This window comes from Carya illinoinensis, chromosome 7 (assembly GCF_018687715.1).
Source record: "Carya illinoinensis cultivar Pawnee chromosome 7, C.illinoinensisPawnee_v1, whole genome shotgun sequence".
NCBI lineage: Eukaryota > Viridiplantae > Streptophyta > Magnoliopsida > Fagales > Juglandaceae > Carya > Carya illinoinensis.
The window spans coordinates 31893825-31903072 of NC_056758.1; the positions used below are offsets into that span (position 1 = coordinate 31893825).

At 37.7% G+C, this 9248-nt stretch overlaps 1 protein-coding gene across 6 annotated transcripts; it reads left to right on the forward strand.

The window, feature by feature from the left end:
• The first annotated feature begins 3259 nt into the window (after nucleotides 1–3259).
• On the forward strand, nucleotides 3260–8603 carry LOC122315418. Of its 6 annotated transcripts, none has more exons than XR_006244030.1 (4): nucleotides 3260–5510; nucleotides 6157–7167; nucleotides 7249–7367; nucleotides 7681–8603. XR_006244030.1 is itself a non-coding variant. In XM_043131292.1 (2 exons), exon 1 carries the CDS (start codon nucleotides 3349–3351, stop codon nucleotides 5485–5487), a length of 2139 nt encoding a protein of 712 aa, XP_042987226.1. In that variant the 5' UTR covers nucleotides 3261–3348; the 3' UTR covers nucleotides 5488–5510; nucleotides 5652–6037. The 6 variants fall into 6 exon arrangements, 1 of the variants encoding a protein (XP_042987226.1); XR_006244033.1 differs by having other exon boundaries at nucleotides 7717–8603; XR_006244031.1 differs by having other exon boundaries at nucleotides 7249–8603.
• Nucleotides 8604–9248: the final 645 nt, after the last annotated feature.

The window sequence follows — 9248 nt, forward strand, 5'->3', positions numbered from 1 at the left end:
GCACTCAAGGAGCTTCACTGTTTTGCACAAATAAACAGAAAAATTGGAGACCAATTCTCAAAATTTGTTTTTCTATGGTGTTTCACAGACAATCTCTATCGCAGCTTAAATTAAAGATTTCAAAGCCGACTTGTGGAGCAAATTGAGCTTAAGAATAGTGGGCATACTAGAGGGGATAAAAATAACAAGCCCAAATATACCAAGCACAGCCCATCAAAGGATTATCATTAGAACATAAATGGAAAAGTGGAGGAACGAGATAAGACCAAAAGGAAAAACAAAGTGTCAGAGAAATATGGAGAATTGACAAGAAAAAGGATAAAGCTGAGGAAGGAAAGCAAGTCAGGTACACAAAGTGAGGAAGTGCCATTAAACTGATTTTCTCACCTACCATTGACAAGGCTACAATAAAAGGAGATTTGATAGAAATACTTCAAGAGGACAACACAAAGACAGGAGAATCATCTTCAACCTCACAACGAGAGCTCCAGAGATATTATCTTCTTTAAAAAAATGGGTCTCAGACCTTCATTGTACAAAAAGAAATGAGAGACTGTAAAATATGAATATTATAGTGAATTTTTCCTTCAATTGACCTATAGATATAGACCTTATGCTGAACCACATAAATCTATGTGTCTCAATCTGTATTTACATTTCCAATGCTCTTTTTTCTATTTATTGTTATAAATGTACATATGGGCACCATATGAACACCCTAAATCGCCACCTTGGGCTTCAAACTACTTCGCGAGGCTTGAACCGACACCACATATAGGAATGAATATTTCTCCCATTTTGGCTTGTTGTGCAATTTCTGGTATTAACAAATATATTGAAAACAAACAAAATTGATCAAAAAGAAATTATTTAAGTAATTTATCTTATTGTGAAGCATCCTCAACAAATCCATCTGCGCAATGCCCACACACACCCAGAAAGCCCAAAACCCTCATTGAGAAATCCCCTAAAACAATAATCAGAACAAGCTCCCAAACAGCAACAAAAACACAACTTTAACAAATTTAATAGCAAAAAAGTAACAGAAGAAATTAGGAGAAAATCAAGATATGCACCGTAATAAAAACAAAGCACAATAATTCTTTTCCAAACCACAAATGAACACAAAAGAAGACCTCCTTCGATGGAGATCAGGGCCTAGGTCGCAAGTGGAATGAAGATGATCTCCAACTATAGTTCTTTTAGAAATAAAAAAAAGGTGGGGGAGTGAAATGTAGAAAGAGAGAGGACGAGAGAAAATACCTCCAAATCGATGGCCAAAGAGAGAGGGTGAGAGCTTATGAAAATTGAGAACGGGCATAGGAGGTGGTGGAATACCCAAGACTTTAGCAATGCGACAACGGCAAGGATTTTGGGCAAACGAGGTGGGAAGGAGTGGCAGCAAGCACAACACGAGAGAGAGATAGGGGCAGAGATGAAAGATAGTATCATATTGGGGGAGAAAAAAATGCAATAGAAGGGGGAATGGTTTTGATGTTTTTGCAACGACAATTGTCGCCACAAATTATATTTACTGTACAAAGTGCATTTAACGGCAAAATAAAGTTGCTATAAAAGATTAAAACTTGCCGCAATAAATTATACATTTTTTTTTATCGACAATTTGTTACTCAGGACAAATAAAATGGCCAAATATAATATTTGAGACCAATTTTTTTCTGACTATGTGAATTTGATGGCAAAATCTACTTATTTGCCATCAAATAATATTCGTTGGAAAAAATTTTGTCTCAAAAATTACTATTTATTGTAGCGATCCTTTTGCAACAGTTAGTACCAAATTACTATATTCTCTCACAAAAAAATAAAAAATAAAAAAAGGTACTAAATTACTATATAAGAATTTTTTGTGGTTCGAAAGATTACGCAGCAATTGGGAAATTTGATCGCACAACTCCAATTAAAGGATGAATTTTTTTTTTTTAAAAAAAAAAAAAAAGCACTTCAAGAAAATTGGGCTATCAAGTCGAATGACCAGTACTACTCTATTGATCATGAACTTACTTATCATGCAACAATAAGTTACTTGGTCTTGACTCAGAATTCACCAAACTAATGATATTTTAGAAAAGCTAATGATCACAATTTTCAATACATCCTAACCAGAATTAATGATGTATATATAGGGAGATGCATGGCGGTAACTCTTGATGATAATTAAGTAAGAAGTAAGCTTTTACAGGTTATATATATATATATATATAGTTGTAGGAAATTCTTGGAGAAATCTAATCAATTGCATGCATAAAATATGTACGGATCTTGATGTTCAAAAGCGGGTCATGTAAGAGTGCATTTTGAGAAGTAGCATAAGCCCACGATACAGCCCAATAATAGGATTATCAAACCATAGTGAATAGTGATAGTGTATTTGGGCCTTTCCCTCCTACAAATTTGTTTTCACTTTGGATCAGACCTTCCATGTCTTCCGATCTTCTTCTTTAAATAGATTTTATAAAATTAAATTATTTTATATAATATTAAAATTTATTTTATAATAAAATAATATTTCATATTTTTAATATTATTAACTACGTTCTTACTAATTATTACTTACGTTCTCATTTTATTTTTATTTTATTATATAAGATATTATACATTTAATATTATTAAATAATTTTTTATTAAATAATAATAAATATATCATATTTTAAATAATAAAATAAAAATAAAATAGTGACACGTGGTATATAGAATTTACTAGCTTAAAGGACAATATTATTAAGGTGACTGAGATATTAAGGTGATTATATACATACTAGTACAAATAAATTTTTTTATTTTATTTTAGTCATTTTTTAAATATTTTTAAATATTAAAAAATTAAAATATATATAAATTTATTAATAATCATTTTTTTAATTATTAAAAAATAAAAATATATAAATAAATACATTTAACAGACATATCAATTAATAGTTATATTATTGTTTTCCGGTTTTAAAATATATGTACAAAGCTACTTATTTTATTTAAAAATAAGAGTTTTAGTATATATAAATAAAGTCGGATATTAATTTTCATAATAATATTAATTTTTTTATATTTAAAATTTAAATTAATATTATTTTTAATAAAATTTATTTTTTAATTAATTATATTAAATTAATACATATATTAATAATTTAATACTCAGTTAACTAAATTTTTCGTAAAAGACAAATCTTCTTATCCAAGTTATCTGTAATCAGTCTCGGGAATTTGAATTTGAGTTATACTGTCTGATCTCAACAAGTACTTTCTTCCGGTTTCTCGGTACTTCTCTTTGCTTTATTTCCATCTTCTCCCGTGTTCATATTGGACAGATGTCGGTCGACACGGATAAGCATGCTGCGTCACCTCATCCGCACGCGACTGCCATTTCCGGTGCCAAGAGCGTTCTCTCTTCCTCAACCTCTTGCCTCCCCGCATCTTCTGCTTAAGCATTTCAATCCCCGCTGTTCCGTCATCTCAGACCCAACTCCTCCCACCACTTACACCGACACCCACATGGATCCTAATCCTACAGGCTCCATTGTCTTCTCCACTCTTGATAGGCCCCATTATGGATTCGACCTCTTCTCTGTCGAGCTCGGCCCCGCCACTACTCTGGGTTCCGAGCGTCGCCTCTCCGACGCCATATCCATCAACTTCAACGGTCATTTCGTCGACGATGATCAGACCCTCGTCTTCATCTCCGAGCGAACAGGATCTTCCCGTATCTACCTGTCTAGGCCTGGATTCTCCAGTCCAAAAGCACTTCCTAATATACCCACTAGCCTCTTCCACGACCGCCCCGTCATCCACAACGGCCATCTCTACTTCATCTCAGCCCACGAGCAACCCGATCGACCCTTTAAAAGCTGGTGCGCTCTCTACTCGACCCGGGTCGATGAGTTGGATGTTACTCGGCTCACCCCGTACGGTACTGTCGATTACAGTCCCGCTGTTTCTCGGTCCGGTAAATTCATCGCCGTTGCGTCATACGGGGCTCGACTTTGGGACGGTGAGTTCTTCGAGCTTCACACCAATATAGTTGTGTTTCCACAATCTGACCCGAATAACCGGGTGACCGTGTGCGAACGAGGCGGCTGGCCCACTTGGTCCGGGGACTCCACCATCTACTTTCACCGCGAAGCGGACGATGGTTGGTGGAGCATTTTTAGGTTGGATCTGCCGGAAAATCTCGAGCTTTCTTCGGAACTTCATAACACTGTCACTCGGGTCACCCCTCCGGGGCTCCATTGCATCACTCCGGCCGCCTTGCACGACGGTAAACGGATTGCTGTTGCGACCCGCCGGTGTGAAAGGGAGTTCAGACACATTGAGATCTTCGACACTGAATCGAAGACATTCTCCCCAGTGACGGAGTCGCTGAATCCGAATATAAGCCACTACAACCCTTTTGTCTCTCCCGGTTCCCGGTTCCTTGGGTACCATCGGTTCCGAGGTGAGTCAACAGAAGGCGTGTCGACGATTCCATATATCGAGTCAATGATGTCTCCGATTAAGCAACTCCGAATGTTCAGGATAAACGGCTTTTTCCCTTCGTATTCTGCCGATGGTAAGTATATCGCGTTCAATCACGACTTTGGTTCGAATTCTAGCCTGAAGATACTAAAATCGGACGGTACGAAGCGGTGGACCCTGATCAAGGGCCGTACAGCTTTTGGCAACTCGTGCAGCCCCGCAGAGAAACACGTTATATACACATCGTTGGGGCCTATATTCAGGTCAGTGACAGAGACGGTCCAGATCGCAAGGGTCGAATTCAACCCGGTAGATCTAGACGGCGATGGCGAGGACGTGAAGTGCAACGTGAAGATTTTAACAAAAGAGGAGACAGGGAATAACGCCTTCCCGGCCTGTTCACCGGACGGCAAGTCCGTCGTGTTCCGGTCTGGAAGGTCTGGGCACAAGAATTTGTACATAGTGGACTCTATCGATGGCGAGTTCAACGGCGGAATACGTCGGTTAACGGACGGCGCGTGGATCGATACCATGCCCAGCTGGTCACCTAAAGGAGATCTTATTGCGTTTTCATCCAATAGACACAATCCGGACAACAGCCGAAAGTTCGGCCTTTACGTGGTCAAGCCCGACGGCTCCGATCTGCGTAGGATCTACGTGGCGGGACCTGAGGGTTCGAATGAAGCTGACATGGAGAGGATCAACCACGTCTACTTTAATAAGGACGGGGAGTGGCTGCTGTTCACGGCTAACTTGGGCGGGGTGTCGACCGAGCCGGTGTCGTGGCCCAATCAATTTCAGCCATACGGTGATTTGTACGTGGTGAGGTTGGACGGGAGTGGACTGAGGAGGCTGACTTGCGATGGGTACGAGAACGGGACGCCAGCATGGCACTCGGGAGATGATGATGAGCTGGACATGGGGCGCTTGACTCTGGGAAGCGAGGTTGGAGGGGATCAGCTAAGAGGGGAGTTCAGGGAGCTACGTTGGCTCTCTTGTGAATTTGTGAAGCAGTAGACTTTAATCTATTACTGCGCAAGGTACATTTTGTTGCATCTCATTTTGCTTAGTTTTTCCCTTTATATTTGTTCCTAAGATTGCTTCCTTCCTATGAAAGTATGTTGCTAGGCACATAATTGATTTGCATGGCACTTTTGAACTCTTTCATAACTGTATGTTAGGATGATTAGCTGTGAGCATACTTGTGCTGATGTTGACTTGGGAAGATGGGAAGTGAATTATCAATAAAGAAGCATTGGGAAGCTCTGTTCGTTCGTGCATAAGTAGATTTCAGGAGATGATCCTTCAAAGTTGATTTGAATAAAGCTGGATTGGCTGCTATCGTGGTTGTTTGTTATCAGCCCTATTTGGAGGAACGATCTTTCTTTGATGAAAAGTGTTATTTCCTGTTATATTACAACTTAGCTTTATCGGTTGTTCTTTTAAAGATTGGCGGCGTTGTCTTGGAATAGGACTCCCATGAATTGCTGCTCCTGTTTAAATTTTGTAATCGGATTGGTTGGTATCACTGAAGAATTATTATGTTGCTTTATAGCAAATTTGTTCATGGATTGATATGCACATATATCCGTGACTTGTATTAGATGCCTGAAACTTGCATGTGTGGAGGAAAGGAGTTTTGCATTTATTGGTGTAGTTTTGTAGACACTGAATTGTTCTTTACAGGAAATTGCCATTTCAGTAGAAACATGTTCTGCAACTTCTGGGGAACTTGGAAGAATCTAGGGCATTGAAGAATGATATAGAACAGTGCGACTGTGGGGGCCATATGAGGATGAGCAAAATTTCGTCCCAGTGATTTTATACTCTCACAAAACCACGATCCTTTCTTGAGCATAAACATGTGCAGACACTGTACAATTTTGAAGGCTGATTTTATTCACGAATGCTAAAAATTGCTACTCCAGCTTCTTTTATGCAGCTAGTGGTTAGGTTAGGTTAATTATACTACTAAGAGAGGGAGTGTCGAAGTTTTGGTGATAATGGTGGTAGTGGAAATAGTGCTAATGATTATACTTTGGGTGGTGATGGTTTAGTGTGGATGGTGTATACTATTGAGTGGCAGCTTCTCTGCTTGTGGTAGAGTTGGCAGTGAAGGGTGGTGTGATTAATGTCCCTTCACCCTAACACGGGTACTTGCATCTAAGATTCTGAAAAGTACTTTCAAAGGGGCATTATGGAATTACCGCATGTAACAATCGATGGGAAAACCAGCATAAGGTTTTTTTATTAGGTAGTATTCAAGTTAATAACATTTAGTTTCTGATACCGGTTTTAATTTTTTTAGGGTTCTTAGTTTCTTTTTTATATCCAACTATATTGCCATGTACATATGATATAAGTTCCTGGGCAAGTGCTATACGATGTGATGGCATATTACTTTAAGGATTCTCACTGTATATTAGACAGCAAGAACAATCTATTGCTCGAAATTACAATAGATGGGGATATAAAATGCTTATGTGAAAGGGCTGTTACTGAACTAGTAGATACGGTTGTGGATCCAAAAGCAGTAGAAGTGGTAGTAGCATACCTTCCATGTCAAGAGATAGAGACAAGTGATGGCTTTCCTTGTACAATAAGCCTAGTAGATCCAGTGGATTATGCTCGCTCACATGATTGGGATTCAGTTTATGGCATGAGGTTCAGTTCCTTGTGAAGAAGCTTACCTGGATGGTGTGTGTATTATCTCTTGTTACTTTGTGAAATTCAACAGTTGCATTTGAGGATTTAAACTTGAATGCTGGGACTTTGCAGGGAAACACTTTGCCAGTGGAAACACTTCAGGTGGCAACATTTGTGGCCGATAACCAAAATTCGAGAGGTCTAGCTGTAGCATCATGTTGGCATCATCTTTGCTAGTGGAAATACTTCAGGTAACAAATTTCTCCAGCCTTAATTATGTGCTCCGACCTTACGATTTTGTTAAATTGGCCACAAAAATGGGTTTAAATTTGGAGGGGAAAAAAAAGAGGAGAAAAAAGGTCAGTGCAAATGTAAAATATGGAAAGCTAAACTGATACATGTTTTCATTTTTGAAAAATCTCACAATTTTAGGACGAGTCAAAAGGGAATCATCTACGTGTAAGTAATATGGACGGAGTGGGTATATATTAGTAGCAGTTGGTCATGTATTTTATTTGTAGATAACTATCATTGTGAAAAAAACTATCATTGTGAATTAACTAGTTCTGCGACTCTGGCTGCCTTGCTGATGACAAGAAGTCTCTCTCAAATTGGCATCGCCAAGGAAGAAGAACTTGCAATTACATGGTTCACCGGCTGGGAGGTAATGCTGTTCATGGTTAAGATCTTCCTAATAATATTACTTATCAATTTAAGCAATCAACGAGAGAATTTAGTAGGAAATAAGGTGAGTATCTGATGTGATACCTAATGTGATAAAGATAAGGGTAGATGTATGGGATCCTACATTATTTGAGAATGAGAAGTTTTTCTTTATAAGATTTCAATGGGGTTCTAATTGTATGAATGATTACTCATTTTGGAGTATAGGTCATGTGGTTTGGACCTTCTATTGGAGTGTTATAAATGGTATTAGAACTTATTCCAACTAGAAATGTGGATTTGAGTTGTGCCACTTACGACAAACTCATCTGACGAGGAAGTCGAGAATTTAAGGAGTAGATTGTGATATCACATATGATAAAGATAAGAGTAGCTGGTATATGAGATTCTACATTGTTTGGGAATAAAAAGTTTTTGCTCTTTATAAGATTCCATTAGAGTTCCAATTATATTATTGACTAATTTTTTTGAAGTATATGCTATGTGATTTTGGTCTTCTATTGGAGCGTTACACTCATCCTTGAGGAGAAGCTAGACCTTGCCCAAAAGTTTTCCTGCATTTTGATCCCTAATTCTTCGTAGTTCCAAATTTCAATTTTGTAAAAGCTAATGGTAGAAAGGTTCAAAGTTTAGTATGGAGTTTGGTTTCACTTTCAGAAACCACGAGAGAGTAGTTATTCATATTGTTTCAAGAAATAATACGCCCTCTTCCAAAGAAATATTTTCCCTTTGTCCGAAATGTTCTAACTGCTACATAGTGGGAGTTACATTGGATTAATTGCTGATCAATCAGTGCTTATTAAGATGCTTCAGTTTTTTTTATTTTTTATTTTTAAATGATTATGTTTGACCGCGTTGTTAGTGTGTAACAGTTATTAATCTCATTAACTTTAGCACTTACTCTGCACGCAGCTGGCTCTTCCCTTTATGGTCCAGTATCCATTGAATTTTCTATACGTGAGTCAAACCATCTTAACTTTTGGTGGTGTATTTCTTCCGTACGACATGGAAGTTAAAAAAAAAAAAATGTAAAGAATTTTTCGGACGAGGTCTTTTTTCCGTGTGGTTTTGAGCTTAATCATTTGTGTAAAGTTTGTTCGAGCTATATGATCATCAGTTAAGATGATGTATTTTTTAGGGGAGAAGTCAAGATGAGGTCTATTATACCTATTCATTTGAAATTTTGTCTAAAGCAGAAGGCTTGAATATCTTTAAAGAGTAGGATTTTCATGTCTGAGTCTAAATTGATCTCGTTTCAAAATTTTAATTTCATTGTAGCTTTTATTTTATTACTATATATATTTTATCAACAATTTTGGAGAGATTTAGATGAAGCCTACACTTGAAAATTCACAAAAAGTATTGAAAATCTCAATAAACCGTTATCAAGGGAATCCATTTCTAGAGATAGTGCTAATTGCTCATCTATATAAGCCTTTTCAATACCT